Here is a 20,762-nt window from a genome sequence, read left to right as displayed (position 1 = left end):
ACCATTTGTTTAGGAAATGCAGAGCATTACTTGACTGAATATGAAACGGTGAAGTGGTGACAGTGATGGTTCTGATGTTGTGATACAAATACATGTATATATATAAGTACCTATTTGTTGAAACAGGGGGACATCAGTTACCTAGGTGGTACTTAGGTTTTAGTCATTAGCACTCCTTGTCAGCAGTAGTTAAATGATGGTACTGTGTCATTGTGCTGTAAAACTATTGGCTGGGTTTTCAACCAGAACCCCATAGAGCGACCTTTTCACTCAGATTTTTATCACATTAATTTTTGGCAAAACTTTCTTACGTACTTGTTCTGTCAAGTGTCAGTTGCATACTTTACATCAGTGAAAAAGGACAGCATCAATATTAATGGTTTATTTGCTTAACTGAGGGAGTCTTTGTTTATTAACTTGGAATTGTTTTCCCAGTTACAGGTTTAAATTATATACACATGCTAAACATCTTAAAAACTTCTTAAAAATCTTCATTTTTCATAGAATTTATGAAGATCTGTTTATACATTTAGCAAATAGTAAAGCTGAAAATTACACTCAGAATGTAATTTCTTATATCTTTGCTGGAAATGGTAACTTAATCAACCAGTTAAACACGTGAAATTTGAACTATATATAGGGAATCTCAACTAATATAATAAATGTCAACTATATAAAATAGCAACTAGATTCATTGTGAAGGCACTTTTAAATAAAAGCAGTGCAGTATTTAAAGAAGATACTGGGCTAGATCCTTTAATGCTTTGTTCTGTATGGGGAAAGGAATCAGAAGTCATCTTAGTCAAGTCTCAGGAATGACAAAATAAGCTTGTCTTCTTAGTACAGTTTTTGAACATTGTGTTCTAGTACCTGAAGGGGGGCTACAAAGCTGGAGAATGACTTCTTATAAGGGCACGAAGCAAAAGGACAAGGGAAATGACTTTGAACTGGGTAGATTTAGGCTAGATATCAGGAAGAAATCAATTACTGTGAGGGTGGCGAGATGCTGGAACAGGTTGCCCAGCGAGGCTGTGGATGCCCCCTCCCTGGAATCACTCAAGGCCAGGCTGGATGGGGCTGTGGGCAACCTGGTGTAGAGAGAGGTGTGCCTGCCTATAGCAGGGGGCTGGAACTAGGTGATCTTAAAGGTCCCTTCCAACCCAAACCATTCTGTGATTCTAAGCTTAAATGAATGACTACACTATAAGAACATCTGAGGCTACTTAATACAGGATTCTATTTAAATTTTTCATTTTCTAGCTACTGTAACTGCCCATTTTCACCAAGTCCATTCTTTGAAACAGATCATTTGTTGTCTGTAGAATGTACTTTACCATTAGTACCAACTCTCACTCCTGTTGGAATTTTTTAAAATACAACCGCAGTGAAGTTCTTGATTAATACATAAATGCCTTTATGTAAAAAGATGTCTTTTCTATTTGCCACTCAATTAAGACACTTGGACATAACAGTTTAGTTAGTTATGTCTCTTCGTTCATAGCATCTATATTTCTTCCTCCTCCTCTTCATCTTCCTCCTCTTCTTCTTCCTCTTCATTTTTCCTTGTTGTACTACTAGAAATCTAAAATCAAAATGCAACATTAGTATGTTTTTAATCATAGAAAAAAACTTCTCTGTTGGCACTTAAAGTACTTGTATGGTGGTTTTACTGATAGCGGTGTTTATCCCTTAATCCTGCAACTTACAGCAAAACGCACAATGCCATCAGAAAGATAACAAGGCACAAAATAGAAAAATAGCATATGAATTTTAAAAGCTTAACATTCCCATCGTCTCAAGAGCTACTTTTACGATAAGGAAAACTAGTGATTGATTGAATTAATATTAAATACTGCTGATTCTTTAGTCAGTTCTTTGCTAGGCTGGCTGCCTAGACAGCAGGCTGAAGGTGAGTGTTAGGGCATAATCTTATCTTGAAGACATCAAACCCTTTCAGTCAACTGAGAAACTCAGAACTGTGCTGCTCTGTGATGTTTCTGACAAGTTAAATGCTTTACTAAAATTCTTGATTCACATATGAACGTTTTTCCCCATGCTCGCTCATCCAAATGATTTAAGATTCTGCCATCAATAATTCTTTTTCTAATGAGAACTCAATCTAATTCCTGTTGAAGACAGATTCTGCACAAAATATGGAGTATTTGAAATTTAAGGTAGAATGCAGGTGTTTGTTCCTCCCCCCCTCCAAAAAAAAGGAATATTTAATTCAATAAAGACAGCTGTCCACCTGTCTGTGTCATCTGGAATGTTTCTGAAAATGATTCTAGTTTCAGCAGTTCCCTGAGAGCAGCTGCTGCTCCATTGTTTCCTTAATTTTCTCACATGCAGTTGTATATACAAACTTTTTAACTCCAGTACTGAAGACAAAACTTTTTTTTTCCCCAACACCCTATTTTAAAAGCTGGTTCTTAAATTCTGACTTCTGAAATTTCATAGTTTGCACAGCTGTGTATGTAACAGAAGCTTTTTGTGTGTGCATAAAGTAATTATCAAATCAGTGAAAGCAGAAGAATGCTCAGTTGTGTTGACCCGTTAAAAATACATCATCTGGGTTTATGCAAATACTTGGTTCCAAATTTCTGAATGTAACAGGAAATTTGAGTTAATCATTAGATCATACAGTGTTGAGTCTAAATGCCTAAAATAGCAGTCTTTCGTTCTGTGAAAGAAGAAAGACAACAATGCCAATTTGTCATCAGAGATAGAGGAGTGCTACAAATTGAGCCTCTTAAGGTAGCTTTGTTTCCATAGGCTAAAAAAAAACAACCTTGGAAAATTAAGCCTTAAGAAATTCAGATGCTATAGAAAGCTCAAATCAAAACAAGCAGAGTAAATGCTTCTGCTTTCCATTTCCTGCTAATTTTGGCTTTTTCTCCTTGCTAGTCACATACAGCATTAAACACCTTGCTGTGTACACTTTTAACAACGGTTTAGATGTGTTGCTGCCCTGTTGGGCAGGTGCATAACATAGAATGAATCATAGGATGGCTATCACCATCCTTAAGCTATATGCTTAAGGATCACTTCAGACTTTCAATGTAGAAATAACCACAGAAAACCAGCTGCAGAACCAGAAATTAATTCTAGGATGCTGTAAGCTAAACACTCTGAAAAACAAATACTGTATTATTATAGGCAAAATTCATCCCACCTGATATGAAGTGACTTTTTTTCCCCTCCCTACAGCATTTGTGCTGTTCTGCAAACTAGTAGTATTTATGTTGCTTTAAATTGAAAATTCCAAACTTGTGGTCAGTAAAAGATTACTGTGATGCATGAAATCAAACAGCTGTGAAAACTTTAGGAGGGAAAGATCTACAGAAAGATCACGGCACACACCTGAAGGTTTTCCTGAAAGCAGCATGGTTTGCTAGCGAGATGTCTGGTGGTTTTAAGAGACTGTAGCCCCTAATGCAATTCAAGAAGCTGATGCAAACAGTATTTACAGGATCAAAATTTGGAGGGTACTGAATGGGATGTCTGTGTCTCTTTACTGCTCTCTAGTGACTGCGTTAAGTAACGTATTCCACTTTTTGGTTGTTTTTTGGTTTTTATTTTTTGGCTGTATGATCCTCCTCTGGATACACCGTGTAACAGAGTAGGATGGCATTATTTCCCCCTCTAGGTCTAGGTGACTTTCCATTCCGCTCAGATACAAGCATAATAAGAGAACATTAAAAGCTAAAATACATAGGCAACGGAGAGGTTGGGGAGAAAAGGTAAACTTGCAAGTTAGTCAAAACAGAGACTGCCATCTCTGACCATGATATATATTCAGATTTCTGTTTTACTCAATACAGTTCAAACATAAAGCTGTTTCACCTGAAGTTACAAATACTTCCACAACATTGATAAAGTTTTATGGCACTGCAGGGAATTCTCAAGGATTGTGGCAATGGATTTTTGATGGCTTTCTCTGGTCTTTAAAAAGGAATGGCTAAATAATTTCTGAAATAACTTGAACCTGAAATTTACTTGTTTGAAAGAGGAAGGATAGCCTAATTAAAGTCAAAGTTAGTCATCATGCCCTGGAATAGGGCTTTCTTTCATCTTTTCAAATAGCACAACTCCCGCTTTCATCAACAGAGTAACTCAACTGTAACGATCCTTTAAGTTTTGAGAGCAGAGAAGGGGTAATGCAGAGTATGCAATCATGAAAACTTCCCAGTGTTACACTACCAGTGCATGGCTATCCAAAGAGGAAAGGTGGGATGCATACATTTTAAATTTGGCCATCCCTGTAACTGAAACACTGCTAAGAATCAGTTTAGCAATAATAATAATAAAAAAAATAGTCATTTAGTGATGATATTTGCAAGTTCAGTGTTGCAAACAAGAGTAAAAGATTTTTGCAAGGTAGCAGTTCAGAAGCAGTGACACTTGGTCCAGCTTTTTCACTAATTTTTGTCATCTTCCTTTACCTCATCTGCTCTGAAGCTTCGGAGTGTTGGTCATAGTTTTGCTTTGCTGCTAGGAGGTATCACTAGTCTGAATCAGGATGTGGTACAGAATCCAAACTGGGATCTGGAAACTCTGACTAGGAATATGCAAATGTTATTTAAAGAACATCACTTCTGTTTCCAAGAAGTTCCTACATCTTTGCACTGCAAGATGCCACAGTTTGTTAATAATGGAAATGGTATCATTGGAAATGGCAGTTTCAAAAATAAACAACATTGCTTAAAAAGCTGACTTTGTATTTTTTCCTCAAAAAGAAAAAAAAGAATACGAAGATGCATTATTTAAAAGTTAATATGATCTTCACGCCCAAACTTTTTGACTTTCCTGAACTGAGTAAAGGTGGTGGATTAACGTACATTTACATTAGCTAAGGTTTTCCTTAAGACATTCTCTTTACACAGTGATTTACTATTTAATTTTTCTTACCTGTACTGTCTTCAGTGAAGATCTTAAGGAGCCAGTTCTTTGCAGAGGGGACTTTGAATTTGCACGAACTATGTCTAAGCGAGACTGATAGTCTGGGGGATAAAGTGAACTCCGAAAAACCTGTTCAGATGAAGAAAGCTGTTACACTGGTACCAGGATACAACTTGCAAGTTCATTGCCACCAAACCCGATGCTAATAAAAGTGCAGCATTGGACAATTAACTCTGCTCTAGGTAGATATATTGACTGCAGTTTGGAGTGGTTGCTTTTAGCTGAAGTAACAATCCTGCTCAACTTGAAATTTAAGCACATTTATGTGGTCAAAGTAGCCGTTCTCAGATATCTGAGGGAATTTACAAAGGAAAAACTGTAATGGTTTCCTATCACCGTATGGCCAGTTTCAGGCTAACCTTGGTGTTATATGCCATTTTAATTCTGAAACTAGAACAGCACAAAATTGCGATGGCACACAGCCTCTTATAAGACAATTGAAAGATGAAAAAATAACAGGACTCAGAACAGAAAATAGAGATTTTTAATGGAATAGTCTGAATTATCAACACAGCGTAACATTCTCTTCCTGTGTATCTATGCAGTAAAATTCACTGCAGAGGTGTTCTTTAAAAACTGTGACTAGCTGAGCATGGTAAAACAATTAGTTTTGGAAAAGTTTCTCATCTGTATTTTGTGGGAAACATTAGATGATCCGGGTCGTTCTTGTCTGCTACTCAACATTCTGAGCTTATAAACCTGTACTCTCATTGGAGAAATGCAAAAAAGGGCTTGGTGTAAATGGGAAGTTCTGGGAACCAGAAAAATAACGTTGCATTTTGTGCAAGAGACATAAATACTGCTTAAGTGTGAGAGCTGTCTTTCTGTAGTGAGTAAATTGAAAAGCAAACCGTAATCACTCTTACCTCTAAATCTTCATTTTCATCAATATTTTGGATATTTTGGTAGGCAGCAGTATAAATCTCTAAAGCTTTCCCATGGAATAACATTTCAATAGTTATAAATTCAGAAAATATGTTCTAAAAGGAAATGAAAATAAAGTTGTCTTAATGCAATAAATATTTGAAATACCAGAAACTACTGAATTCTGTACTTGGTATCTGTATGAGACAAATAACTGCACGATACCTCGGTCATTCCTGTAACAAGCGGTCAGACCTGATTTTCAGAAATTACATGTAAATACTAGCTGGTCTGTCATCTGACCAGTCATCATTTCATATTGAATTCTGAGGAAGCACTCCAACACTGAAGATAAGAGTTACAAGGACTAAATAAAACGTCATGCTAAAAACCCAGATGATTTTCTTCACAATACAATCACAACTATTCACTGAATTATTTATTTATTGATAGGAATCTTTTTTAACTCAGTAAATCAGTGGTAAACTTTACACACATCTATAACTTACAGATAATTATGTGGTTTTGTAATATATATATAAACTCTTAATGGGTGATACGTACAGAACTCAACAATTTTTTTCTCGTATCTAATAAACATCAAATACTGTTTTGTTTCCTTCCCCCTCCCCAGCCCTAGTCCTATTAATCATTATTTCCTATTTAATCTTAATAAAAACTATCTCATTTTTGCTAGTATATCACACAATTTAAATGCTTTTCAATTACTGTAGTCTTTGGGACTTACGCTACATCATGTCTGAGATTAAGAGGGAAATGAAAGCTTTAATTATTTGCAGTCACTGTGTGTTTGGTGCTTTGGTGCCTTCCAGTAACCTACACAAAGTCTAGCATGGATAAAGAAATAATTTACTTTTCACTATTTCTATTTGTTTTGCTGCTATTAATCCAGCCGTTGTTGTACTAGGAAATGCAGCTGCCAGTGAAGTAAACTGAAGCAACTATTAGAAACTGCAGCACTAAATCTAACACAGGAAAACTCAATTCAAGAATCTGTAAGAGTGAACCAGTTTTCAAATTACAAAGCTCATGATGTTTAGATTATGAAATACTCAATATCATAAGTTTTGTATTTATGCAGGTGTAAATCTTGCTAAAGAGTAACTATAGTAAATATAGTAAATGTTATTCAAGGAAAAGTGTGGTGTCACATACAGATATGGGAGCACACGTACTTTTATGTCCTTTATTTTCTGCTTCTCAAAATTATCAATGGTTTCCTCTAACTGCCGGGTTGTTCGCGTTGCATCCAGTGAAGCTCTCTGCAATTCACTTTCAGCCTGATGAAGTAACACAAAGGTGAAATTAGTCCTATATTTGATACAAATTTATTTGTTATAATTGCTATGAAGCCTTTAAGTACTGGTTTTCAAAATACTACGCTTCTGGATTACTGGGTTTGTAGCGTCAATACAAATGTCTCTTGTACTGTTGGGATTTTGATCCAAAACATGAAAAATAAAAGTAACTCCAGGCAGTCAGGGAAGTCTCACTGTCCTGGCCCTCTTCCTTAATATTCATCTGCTAGTAGAGCTGCTAATAAAGGAGAAGGTAGAAATGCACAAGCCTGAGTGGTGGATGAGCAGACAGCATTATCTGTTGCCACTTTTAGATCCAAAAGCATTTCATCTATTTTATAATACATTACATTAAAAACATTTTATATAATTATTTTATAAAAATGGCTTAAAATGCACTGGGAAAAGGTCACATAAACCAAGTCCTTCTGCATAAACAGCTTTTCTTATTCCTACAAAAAGCATTTAGGATATGTATTCTAATTACATCTAACGGAACTGTAGAATATGCACAGTACCACTTAAACAACAATATTAAAGCTAATCTGATAAGTAATCCGAAGTTTGAGAACTGTGTACTATTACAGTAAAAAAAGATGTGAAGTTCTAGGAGCTTGCACTTAAAACTGCGATATTTGGGTTGAAGATTACTTTATTTTCCATAAATTACTGGTCAAACATCACAGACAGGTCAAGTCCTTACTTAAAGACGAGATCAGTGAGTATCATCAGGAATCTATTCTGCCTTGGCATCTGGAAATGGTATATGGATCAAGCAATTGTGTCTCATCAAGATGTAGAATTCTTCGCATCTCTCCAAACTGTACCTTAGGAACGTTTTTTTTCCCTTAAACCTGAGTGCTAAGGCATTGAAATATACATCACAAGCCCAATTTCTATGATACAGTTTTTACTGTTACATATCTACTGAAAATGGCATGTTCTGTTGCTTTTCTTTAAAATCTGCTGACCTTATACTACCAGCTTATCAACTTCAGACAATCTCCATACCAAAATGGTTTTAAGTCTGCAGAGATATAAGTCTGACATGACTTGGTATATAAAATTAGTGGTGATCATGGTTTGAATTGAAAGGGACTTTAAAGACCACCCAGTTATACCTCTCCCCACCAAGGTCATGGCTGCCCCCTACCAGACCAGGCTGCCCAAAATGGCCTTGAATGCCTTCCAGGGATGGGGCATCCACAGCTTCTCCAGGCAGCTGTGCCAATGCCTCATCACCCTCGGATGAAATTTCTTCCTGTCTAATCTAAGTCTACCCTCTTGTAGTTTAAGACCATTACCCCTTATTGTAGCACTACATTCCCTGACAAATATTCCCTCCCCATCTTTCCTGTAGGCCCCACTTTAGGTACTGTAAGGCCACTACAAGGTCTCCCTGTGGGAGACCTCCAGGTGGGGTCCCATGTGAGCAGACAATCACCTCCCATGATCTTCAGGCCCCACACTTCCTTTAACGTAGCCCAGGACAGTATGACATTAGGTCATAGGCTCATTTCTGTTTCTTGATGTTGTCCAAAGCACAGGAGAAAAACAGTAAGAAAATACATTTTGTGCTTTCTCAGGTACTACAGTGTCACCCTTTGTCAAAGTCAGCTGTTATGCCTAAGCAGCCATTACACATGCAAATACAGTATGTTATTTCTATGATGATCAAATGTATCTTCTTGAGTCATCTTAAATAGACTGGCCAGAAATGTGCAGAAGCTTTGGGAAAGAAAATTCCTTTGTTGTAGATTGAAATGTTCAAACTTGAGGTACCCGCATAGTTTCCGTAATAGCAGTCCGATATTTTCTCTTCTGAAACACTCACCTGTGACTGGAAGTAATAGTAAAGGAAACAAATGGCAAAGTAATCAATAGTCATAAAAGTAGCTGTTTCTACTTCCATGAGGTAAATGTTTCGTAACATTTACCTCGGATATTTGACAACTTCTCTCTACTTGGCAGGAGTTAAGATTATCTGAAGCTTCCTGTTACAAGACATTACTTACAGTTTGTTAAAGCTTTCTTACAGTTTGTTACAGAGTTCAGACATCAAGGCTGAAGTATTTCAGGACAGCTCTTTGTCTTGGACTGAGGGTTATTTACTTTTTGCTTTTTAAATTAATCCAGACAACCTATGTAGACCATTTCAGGAAAAAAAGTTTTGATTTCAAAGATGCATTTTTATATAGAAAGAATTTATTTGGCAAGGTATTATTTGCAAAGCTGAACTACTCCCATGGTTTCTAAAATGGACTTGAAATCTGGAGCAAGTACAATTCCTTTGCTATCTATGGCCAAAGCTGTTAGCTGCTGAAATATGACAGTTGTGCATGAAGAACAGAACCACTGCTGGAGCCTAACAGCTGTGCTATCATCGGTGAACATGGTGAAACCTCACAGATCTAAAAGCTGACCTCCACACATCCTCAAAAGTAACTGAGCGTGTTCCAGCCCAAGTGAAATGAAACAGATGTTCTTTCTTAGGCAAGAGGATGAGGGATTGGAACTAAGCTCTCCTAACAAGTGCTCTGAATATTGTTAGTTGGCACCTGGGCAGTGTGGCAGAGAAGCTGACTGAAGCACCATAGAAGAGAGACCAGACAACAGAGACTGTGCAGGGCATCGGTAGAAAAGACTGAGACAAGACACTACATGCAAGAGGAAACAAGCTCTTCTCAGTCTGCACTTGAATAAGTGCACTGTATCCACCTCTCACCAGAATTTATCATGGGACTGCCACATATCTTACTCAACAGCAGTGTTCTTTTCTGTCTCAAGGCAAAGAGCATTTATAGTGCCAAGTCTCTTCCTGGTGCACAGAAGCCTCACAAAAGTTGCACAATGTTTTCCTGCTCCCAGTACTTCTTAGGCATTTTGTGCTGATCACTTTAAATGCATATGCATAGTGTTTGGTATTCATATGCCTTTGGGCATATGTGAAAATAGAGTTATGCTTTCAGGCAAAATCTTAAGTACAAAAACACAGGTGTTACAAGAAGCTAGGCCACAAAAGGGCATTTGGAAGTGCAAAGAGACAAGAAGAAACATGTTGGTTGCCAGCAGTCTATATATGAAATTAAATAGGAATTAGAACCAGAGACAAGAAAAAGGCAACAGCTTCCCTGCAGGGATAATGTTTTACTGTTAATATTTACTATCTTAATCTTACTGGAAGAGAACTCTACATCACAGCTCAAGTTCCAATCCTACAGCTGACACCCACGTGTCACACGAGGAATTCTCATTAGTCATCACTTAGTTTAGTTGATTTGATTAGAAATAAACAGAAATTTTTTGGCACAGAGGAAAGCAGAATGTGGTTGTCCTGGGTGGCATCTGACCATTACAATCATTTCTCTCCTTCTGCAGTACCATATCCCACTTGCTAGAAAGATCCTAATTTCTGAACTAAGTAGATGAAATCTTACGAAGAATACCACTGTTTTACTGTGCAGCCCTGTGTCCAACTCCAGTGTGCAAGAAAAACAGGACATAGAAATGAACTTAAATGCTGTATCATAATATAGAGATGCATAGAAACTGAACTAGGATCACCTTGAAGACCTTTACTCTGTCATTTTCTAGATTCTTATTGTTTCAGAATTTGAAACTACAATAAAATTTTAATAGAAATTCAGTAGAGGTTCAATTTATCCCTAGAATATACTGGGAAGGCTCACTGGTCTCTTGAGAGGAAAAGTGGTCTGACTTGACCACAATTAGTAGAATTGCAACTTTTCACACATCATCTCACAACTAGAGGACCTTCACATCCTGCCTAGCTACAAGAGAGCAGAACAACCAAAATTACAGGAGAGAAAAGCAAGCAAAAACTGCACAGACATAAAAAGGTGTCTACTTGTTTTCAAAGCCCACCAGTATTTCAGATGTAATCTATGCTACCTCTCCTGCATAAATGCATCATCTGCTTCAGTTTTTTTTTTTTTTAAATCAAAAAGAGATCTGATAACAAAGCAACTATTATATGCTATAACTTATTATTACCAAGTTTAAGAAAAGTTACTTAGATTCAAAATCAACATAGGCCTTCTAAAATCAATATCACAAACAGTCTGTCTAAAAAGCATTCTCCTACTACTTTCTAAATACCTTCTAAATGCTTCATTTCTCGAAAATTAAAAAATAAAATCTTATAGTCACTAGAAATACAGGATACAATAATGTGTCGATCTGATGGATTCCGCTGACGTGTCTTCTCCAGCTGAGATAATTGCTTGGCTTCTCGATTCTTTGCCGTTAACGTTGCTTTAAGATCATCCTGGAAATAAAGATGTTTTAGACATGTTGAAACAGATTTAGGAAAATGTGAAATATATTTTTTGTCATATGAGGATTCCCTGGAAAATATTAACAAAACTTCTGGTTTAAACTAAACCGTGTTTTACTGATCTTATTGTGTTAAATGTTGCCCTGAAAAAGAAGGCAATGGGGATCAAGAGAATTTAGCACCTTGCACAACTCTCTGTAAGGCACACTACAATTTAAAAAGTAAAGAAATCTATGACTTTTTGGAGAATGTATAGTGGACAGTCAAAAGCTGAGATCCTCAAAGCAGTAAGAAGACAAGTCCATTCTATTTCAGCAGTGGAATCAAGTTGGCATCTAGAACTAAAAAGCAACATCTAAGAAATCAGTGAGAAAAACAACAAACAAAAGCAACCAAACAACAAAAAACACCAGGCAGCATTAGGTACAAAATACAAGTTACAAAGAAAATAAAAACAAAAGAGCTTAAGAAACAAAGATAAGAAAAATAAAGAGCTTAGGATGACATAGAAAATTCATGGCTGAAATGGTAAACTGCATATTTGTATATGCAGTAAGATGCTTAATACAGTAAAATGCTTAATTACATTTGGAATAAAGTACATCCCAGTAATGATGTAGCTGGAAAAGATTACACTTGTTGATCACAGAACCATAGAGTCATAGAAGAGTTTGGATTGGAAGAGACCTTTAAGATCACCTAGTTCCAACCCCCTGCTATAGGCAGGCACACCTCCCTCTACACCAGGTTGCTCACAGCCCCATCCAGCCTGGCCTCAAATGCTTCCAAGGAGGGGGCATCCACAGCCTCACCGGGCAACCTGTTCCAGTGTCTCACCACCCTCACAGTAAAGAATTTCTTCCTAATATCTAGTCTAAATCTACCCTCTTCTGGTTTAAAGCCAATTTCCTTTAGTCCTGTTGCTACCTGCCCTTATAAGAAGTCCCTCCCCAGCTTTTCTGTAGCCCCCCTTCAGGTACTGGAAGGTTACTATAAGGTCTCCTTGGAGCCTTCTCTTCTCCAGGCTGAAGAGCCCCAGTTCTCTCAGCTTGTCCTTGTAGGAGAGGTGCTCCAGCCCTCTGATCATCTTCATGGCCCTCCTCTGGACCTGCTCCAACAGCTCTTCCCGTTTAAAGCCATTTCCCCTTGTCCTGTTGCTACCTGCCCTTCTATGAAGTCCTCCCCCTTCCCCTACCCTCCCCCCCAGAGTAATCCCTCCTCCATGATACAGTAAAGGCTGATGAAGTACTACGTGTTTCTTCAATAATAAGCCTTTAATTGAGTCAGCATCACAATATGCAGTTTCTTCCTACTTTCTATCCTTATTGCACATTTATATGTCTTTGTGTAAATGACTGTCATTTTGCATTGTCTTTAGAGACACAGACAGAGCTGGTTTGTCATATAAAAATAACCACTCCTTAAGACTATCAAAACTAACTTTGCTTCTGTTCTTGCAAAAGGAAGTCAAGGCACCTTTAATGCCATCTGAAAGACTGCTGGAAAAGGCTTTCTCCTTTTTGGAAGTCATACAGCTGCAAGAAAAGCAATAATAAAAAAGAGCTTTTTTGATGCTTTTCATTTTAAATTAGAAGTATAAAAAGAGGCAAAAAGATACTTAATTTTGCCATAGAGCACAGCCGTTTTGTATCTAACAATAACAGCTGAATGTCTGGTATTATTATGTAACAGGCCTGGGCACTTTTTCCAGCAGTCACTGTTAAGGCCCATTTGAATCACTCAGTCGGAATTAACACTTAGCTCAAAGGGCTCTGACCTTCATCCTACCTACACTTCAGAATGGGAGGGAAAACATTACTTACCACTATAAAATTCAGTGTTTTTTTATCTAGCACACAATGGCTTTGGAAGTATCTAAAGGGGCTGACCGTACCGTTCCTTTCTCCACTTCTGCTCTCAGTGGCAAGAACAGCCATCAAACATACTTTTTTTTTTGTGCTAGCCAGAGACTGACAAAGATTTGGTGATGCTGTGGTGGTGATATATTGATGTTTTGGATGTACATGTATGTACTTACATACATACTTTATATGAGATGTTGAAAAACTGAAAAGGGAGAAGAGCCATACAAATATTCAAAAGCTAGGGACAATGTTAGTATGGTGGAAGAATTAGGAGCCTAAATATTAGATTATTGAAATTAATGAAAAACTGTTTTTTAATAGTGTCCAAATACCTTCATCCAGAAGGAAAAATAGAGCATCATAGAGCCTTTTAGTCTCAAAGATTTGGAAAAATCTTTCATTTAAAGTATAACACCACAGATCTCAATAGAGCACTCATTAAATATCACAGACAGTCATACATTCTCCTCCAGTGTCTGCAGGCCCAGACTGGATGTGTTTTTGGAAAACATGCCTTAATTACATCCAAGGGGAAATGGGATGGAATGCAATCACCAGGGAGATAAAGGAGAGATACAGAATATTAAACTGTTCATAGTTCCTCTGGATTAAACTATGAATTTACGTGACATTAAAACTCCTTTCAGCCATCGTATTTCAAACTATACACAAGTACAGCTACAGCCACCAGACAGAGCTGGCAGATCCTCATCACTGTACTGTTACCTGCTTTAGTCACTGTGAAGTTATTAAAGCAAACCAGTCCTTTCTTCTGCAGGTGGATCACCTTAATTTTATGATGTCCTGTTTTATAAAGAGACAAGGAACCAGAAGAGAGTTGCCAAAAAGCAGAAAATGAAGACTGATGTGTAGGACAGTGGAACAGAAACAAATCCTGAACTGAATCTGCATTACAGGCCAAGACTACTAAACAAGCTTCCACTGCAGCTGCCAAACTCTACACCAAATGGCTACTCAAGATAGTAAAATATGTAAACACCTCATTCAAACAATTTTACTGCATTAGCAGTTAAAAGACAAACGTACTCTGGTTGACCTCAATCTCTTTAAAGCATTTATTATCATAGGAAATAGCAAGTTATTTTTAGACACAGCACAAAAGTAGTTTGTGTATACCTTCAAACAGATTCACTAAAAAAAAAAAACAAAACCTTTTTTGAAAGGGTGATACAGTGATAAATTCTACCATGTTTATTTAACCAGTGATGGTGGTCCTACAGCTAGCACCCCATGCTAGTTTTACATGAGTGACAAACTTCATCATTAAAAAACATCCCACTGTTTGAAGATGATAAAAGACCCACCAGGTGAAGTTGCAACCAAAGTATTTAAAAATTAGCAGGAAAAGAAAAATAAATTGATGGCCTACATCTTTAGTAACATCTCTCTTAGTTCAAAGGCATCGTGCTGCATCCCATTTACAGTTCAGGAACACTCCTGGACTCCTCACTGTAGCAAAGATAAACATTATGTAATGCTTTGTAGCATTGAGTGGTAAAAATGACAGGAAATGCTGTTGGCTGGGCCAAGGCATGACCTGGCTTCAGCTGGTTCTGTACCCAGCACAAACTGGCTGTCAGTGGCAATGCAAGATGCCCCAAGGCAGCATTTAAATGCTTCCCAAGTGCCAAGCACTGGTGCAGTGTTCTGCATGTCTCCTTGCATCTGTGGTAACAGCATTGCAAAGAAACTGGTCCCTCACCTTCAGTATTTACAATGTATAGAATACTCAGTGATGTTCTAGGTCTCACCAACTGTGCTTCACTGTGACTATTTAGATATTAAACTCTAGAATCCAGATCCCATAGTCTGCTGCCTTTCCAAGGACCACTTGAGTGAAGGATATATCTTCATAATGCCAAGAGATAGCTATACAGTATAGCAATGCCACAGTGTGCTCAGATTAACCATAATAAAAACACTTCTAGGATTTCTGTAGGTAAAACACCACCTAGTAGTATTCACCATTCGACTTTTCTATGTACACAGGCTATGATAAAGACATACAAGTCAATTACAGGTTTGTTTACAGGCTGAAAATAACCTCTATGTAATACACATATGTACAAGTATTACAAAGAATTTGCTTTCATCCTCTAAGTCAATATCTGCTCAATGAAATTTCATTGTTCAGAGGAAACTAGCTATCCTACCTGGGGAAAGGAATTTACAGCTATTTTGTGGGAATACTTTGAACCCTTATATACAGTTTCCTGAGTATAGGGAATGAAGAGATCTCACTTATTTGTGTATCTTAATGGTCATCCTGATGAAATCACAGGATGGAGATAGATTCACACCACTACCTATTAGGCAGCTTCAGAAAAGGTTTTCTATGTAATGAGCATCAAAGCAGAATGCAGTTGTGAGTTAGAAGCTGCTAAATGCAGCATATATATGACTAAGAGACAAAAGCAATAGATGCAATTCATCTTTTGGAAGTCTGAATAAATCAAGAATGGCATTATTTGTAAATAGAACATCTTCCACCTGAATTTGCACTACTCAGGAAGCTTCTCACTATCCACTATTCTTCTTTTAAAGCATTCGCTTGGGATCCAACAACTGGAATATCCTTGACCTCACAAACATTTTGCCTCCATCACATAGAGAGCATCAATTCAGATGCATTCTTATATAATTTTTTAGTTACACTGGTTAATGCAGCACACACACACACAAAAATCACAACCACTCCCCCATCACAGTGTAGAAATTTTCAACGGAGTGGCCAGAGCACCACAGCATACTTTGTGAGAGAAAGCACATCTGACTTACCCTTTTCAGTTTCACTATAGTCCCATAACTTTTCAGAGGTTCAACAACTTTGGCTTCAAGCCTGTCAACCTACAAAAGAAAACATGAGGCCACTAAAATCGTCTGCATGCACAGTGTGCAGAAACAATTAGACAAAGCTTATAAAACAAACCAACCAACCCCATTACACTATCCACATCTTTGGATTTATTTTTACTTCTTGAAAACCCAGCTCTATGTACGCCATGAAAGATACAGAACTATAAATAGGAATTTTCTATGCCCTCCTGAAAGAATAAATATGCATACCAAAATTTCTTTTGATCAAGTATATGTAAATTAATTCTTTTTCCTCAGATGTCAGCATTTCACATTCTGGATCATAAATTGCCATTTAACTGTAACAGTGACAGTCCTGCACATAGGTTTACAGGTGGCACAAACCACTCTTTATGCACATAGCAGAACTGCCACCATACTGACACATGTTGTCCAATTTTGTACGTTAAGCACTGAACTACAGCCTTACAGATATCTAAAGTGGTCCCCTATAGCACCTCAGACTGGCAGTCAGAGTGACAGATTCTCTTCTGAGCTGCTTCTGGTCACAAATTCAGCTAAAGGAAGATGGTGCTGCACAACTCAAGTCATAAAACTAATCAAACAAACAAACAAAAAAATCACCACTTCATTAACCCTAAATCATAATCCGAAATCTGAGACCAGTAACAGACTTGCTGAATCTCAAATTTTGTGAGCGTTTACATGCATAGTTTCACTGACTTCAACAGGATTAATTACAGGCAGTTTTCACTGAAGTTATTAGCACAGTAAACTATGAGTGATTTGGCAGCTTCTCTCGCTCTGGCACTAATATATTTAAAAGTGGTTTCTTCCATGTTTCTCTTATGATTACAGAGCATATTTTCCCCCTTTTAATCACAGATAAGTAACTGCAAAGTTCAGATGGCAAACGCAACACGTACAGCTTTCATTCTGTACCTCTGCCTGGCGATAATCCTGAAGTCTGGAAAATTCATCTGCAAAGTTTTTCAGTCCAACTTTTAAGTTTGGTGTCTCTGTGGCTGCATATGCATATATTTCATTTACTAGAAGATCTGCTTTGTCTCGTAGTCTGGCAGTTTTACGTACATATCCAGCAAATATTTGGCACAATTCGCCAAAATGTTTTTCCACATTTGAAACAGCATCTTGTATTTGTCTAGTTTGATTGTCCCTAGATACCAAAGGAAATGAAAAATAAGAAGAAGGAGAAAAATGTTTACAACACATACAGCAAAAAATACCATATAATTATACCGGGAATAATTTATATGCGATTTGGATATCTCATTTCACTGCTAAACACAGACCTACTCTTAAAAACGTCGTGTTCTAACATAACTTTCTAATGGAGCACGTTCTTATGACTAACAAAGTAAAGGAGGGTTGGTACTTACTGATCCAATAAAGCAGGATTGGTAATTACTGATCCAGTAGGGGAAAACCCAAAGCACAAAAGTCATCTCAGAAGCCTTCCTACTGCAGTTTAACAACAAAGTTCAGGATTACTGTTACTGATACCGCAGTGCTAACATCTGCAGGTCTCAAACGAGACAGAGTTACATGGCTTCCTGCAGCACTCTGCAATCTATACAGACAAGCGAAGGGTTGAGGAATGGGGCAACAGGGGGCAAATCAGAAAACTGAGGAAAAAAAATCATACTTTAAGAGTGAGCAACCATGCAGTCACTTCAGACAAAGTATGCTTTTCTTCAGGAAATGTACTCCAGAAAGAAAGCACTGCTACGGGGAGAAAACAGGCTGCTCCACAGCAAGCTATCTAAAAGGTGCTTCAAAGGAGACCTCGTGCTTTCACGTATAAAAAGTAAATCCAAGTTACTTAGTCCTTCAGCACATGCTTGAGCACAGAACCAGCTGAATAGGAAAGATTTCACACTGTGCACCCTCGCAAGGCTCCTCTCCTTTCCCACCCCACTGGAAGGGCCTCGTGTTGAGAAGTGCCATTGCCGGGGGAGCCCTCAGCACTGCTCCTCACCCCTCTGCCAATTTTAATGCCGCTGTGCTCCCACAGGTAACGGTTCTCGGACACGAAACACACCATTTCTTTAAACGAGGGTGTGACAAGTTTTGTGTTTGTATTTATTTTGCTCCCCTCCTAACTCTTCGATCTTCAGGACTGCCTGGAGGCAATCGCAAACTTACCGCCCGGCTATGAGGTAAGTCTGTAACTCAGCGCAGAGCACCGCGCACTCCGCAAGGCGGCTGAGAGCAGCAGCAAGGCGGGCTCCCGCCCCGCAGGGCGCGCGGCTCCCGGACCCGCTCGCCGGCACCGCGACAGAACCGGGGCCTTCACTCAGCCCGGCCAAGCGGGGAGAGACGGGCAAAGACCCCCAGCGGAGCGCGGTTAACCCCGCAATCAGACCACCCAAGGGAACCGGGACCCCTCCTTTCCCCTCCCGCAGCCCCGAGTCCCGCCCCGCCCGCCGTTACCTGGCGTCCAGCCCGCGGCCCAGCATCATCATGGCGGCGGCGGCCCGGCGGGAAGGAGGCGGGCTCGGCGTGCGCTCGGTTTCCTTGGACACCCACCACTGCCCGCCCCCCGGCACGCCCCGCCCTGCCCCGCCCCGGGATGGCGGGGGTCGGCTGAGGGAAGGCGTCCCTCCCCATTCCATCCTATAACGATTTTCGAATTCATCACTCGTAGGTCTTTTGATTACACACAATTACAGCCGAATTACTGTGGTACTTTTGCCCTCGTTCCTCTACGGAGGTCCAGTTAAATCTGAGCAGTTTATCCTATATACAAGCAATTGACATAACAGAGCAAGGCTTATCCTGTCGCATGTTCTCCCCCACTCACTGCTGTCTCCAGCTTTTATGCTTCTTGATTTGAAACACTTAAGCACAAATCATTTGCCTCGATATCTTCAATCTCCTGGTTTCCTGCTGATGTCTTATCTGCTCAAGAGCCCTGATACTCCAGCAGGACTTCCAGCTCACAAATTCTGATCTGGTTCTGTTGCATTGACATCTGAGGGTTGAAAACATGTTCTGCTCCCTAAGGCCCATTTAAAATTGGTCACCCAGGAAAGCAGAATGCCACTGTGTAAAGTGCTACATTCTAAGGGAAAGTACAGAGTTACTCCATTTTAAATTAGGAGCCAATGAGAGACAGAAACTGACACTTTGGGAGAAGGTAAAATACTTTGAAAATGTGGAAAAGTTATCATTAAAACCAAAGAAGTGGTCGTCAGTGGAACAAGACACAAAAGAGTAATGACAGCTTATTTTCAGCTACTGCAAACTAAATCTACTTCAGTTCTAAAGTATAGGACTTGCATAGACGTTTAAAACCATCATTTTTATACGCTGATTTTGCACACAGTTTGGCTTAACGTGATGCTACAGATAGTCCTAGAATGTATGGCCTAGCATCTCCAGCTGCACATAAAAGGTTGGAAAGAATTACTTTAATGTCATAAGGGCCTGTTGAAATTTTGAGTCATCAGAGTGCACACAAGAGCACAAGCTGCATAAATCACGGAGTGGAAAAATATTTTTGTACTATGATTTAGAAGTAATTATGATGTTGAAAATAATGCCAAATTTCCTGCTTATTACCTCTAAGTAAGTTTCTAGAATAACATACTAAAGATGATGATATCTTACAAATGGCAAATTCTAAAGATAAGAAAGCTTTGAAAGATCCAATTGCCAGTGTTTTCCAATATTCCTCCAGAGCACAAGCAACTAACAGCGTTTATGATGATGTCTGTTTATACTGTGGTATCAGTTTAGGCATGCTCTCAGTGACGAATCTCCCTGCAACTTCTCCCCTCAAAAGGAACTCAAGTAAATTCCCTGCACTTTTGTACTGAATAGTATAAAACGCCAGCTGTCTGCAGTGGCAGTGAAGAATTGTCTGTCATAGCTGGGTAGGAAAAACATACTGTACATGTTTCTGGGGTAACTTCAAGCACACAAGTTGGGATAGAATTTATTCTGTAGTATTCAGAGAACACTGCAGCCACTGATAAGGTAGAACCCTTCTACTGGACTGAATTCTACATCAATGAGTTTATTGTAGATATATATGTCAAATACCAGCAGAATACTCAAGTCACTCATTCGAATTCACTAATGTTGCACATATGGCATAGTAATTCCAAATGGATCCATATCAGTCTGGAGGCTCATCCATGCACATTTCTATGATGGAGTCTCTGTAACCGATTAGCTGTGTGTGTGTTTGTGTGACTGCTTCTTTTCTGCTATCATGGTTTGTATCTTAATAATAGGAATATTTTTTACAATATTTAATTAATATTTTCAATAATTTTCCATTTTCACCTCCACCTATGCTGTCCAACCCTATTATTTGCATAGAAAGGCAATCACTGTAGACCTTGAATGTCAAATAACATCAATTTTAACATATGCGTTTAGCTTACAGTGGATTGGGGTTTTGAGATTTATTAATTTCAAGACCTTTCTTCTACTGCAACTTTTCCTCTTTTCCTGTAATTTCACAAGTTTGGGTCTGCAGTTCTCTTACTTAAGGCAGGAACTACACCATCTTCTCTGTTTTTTCTCAAGAACAAGAGGCAATTTCTGGGAACCGCTCTTCCCTAATGTACAACTCTCTGAGTTCCAGAT

General features: G+C 38.6%; 1 protein-coding gene and 1 long non-coding RNA gene across 3 annotated transcripts in view; one reads left to right on the top strand and one right to left on the bottom strand.

Annotated features, from left to right (window-relative positions):
- Positions 1-367: 367 nt before the first annotated feature.
- Positions 368-18,793, bottom strand: FAM92A (family with sequence similarity 92 member A). Of its 2 annotated transcripts, none has more exons than XM_425931.7 (9): positions 18,597-18,793; positions 17,085-17,319; positions 16,104-16,172; positions 11,329-11,430; positions 8,977-8,982; positions 7,020-7,124; positions 5,826-5,939; positions 4,909-5,028; positions 368-1,582 (listed from the first exon to the last, which is right to left on the bottom strand). In XM_425931.7, exons 1-9 carry the CDS (start codon positions 18,776-18,778, stop codon positions 1,505-1,507), a joined length of 1,011 nt encoding a protein of 336 aa, XP_425931.4. In that variant the 5' UTR covers positions 18,779-18,793; the 3' UTR covers positions 368-1,504. The 2 variants fall into 2 exon arrangements, with proteins under 2 accessions (XP_425931.4, XP_040551750.1); XM_040695816.2 differs by lacking the exon at positions 368-1,582 and adding an exon at positions 1,592-4,558.
- LOC124417702 overlaps positions 17,650-20,762 on the top strand; it is an 89,898-nt gene continuing 86,785 nt past the window's right edge. Inside the window, exon 1 of the long non-coding RNA XR_006938537.1 lies at positions 17,650-18,322. This is a non-coding gene — a long non-coding RNA (uncharacterized LOC124417702). The remainder of the gene's footprint in view (positions 18,323-20,762) is intronic.

This window comes from Gallus gallus, chromosome 2, assembly GCF_016699485.2.
Source record: "Gallus gallus isolate bGalGal1 chromosome 2, bGalGal1.mat.broiler.GRCg7b, whole genome shotgun sequence".
Taxonomy (NCBI): domain Eukaryota; kingdom Metazoa; phylum Chordata; class Aves; order Galliformes; family Phasianidae; genus Gallus; species Gallus gallus.
This window is presented reverse-complemented; position numbering and strand designations above follow the sequence as displayed.

What these genes read in the sequence shown, in the direction of transcription:
- FAM92A (XM_425931.7), bottom strand. Translation starts at nt 18,778, where the DNA reads ATGGAATGGGGAGGGACGCCTTCCCTCAGCCGACCCCCGCCATCCCGG. An exon ending in GGCCGCGGGCTGGACGCCAG is followed by an intron (nt 17,320 to 18,596) that starts GTAACGGCGGGC and finishes TTTGGTATCTAG; the next exon opens with GGACAATCAAACTAGACAAA. An exon ending in AGGATTATCGCCAGGCAGAG is followed by an intron (nt 16,173 to 17,084) that starts GTACAGAATGAA and finishes TTTCTTTTGTAG; the next exon opens with GTTGACAGGCTTGAAGCCAA.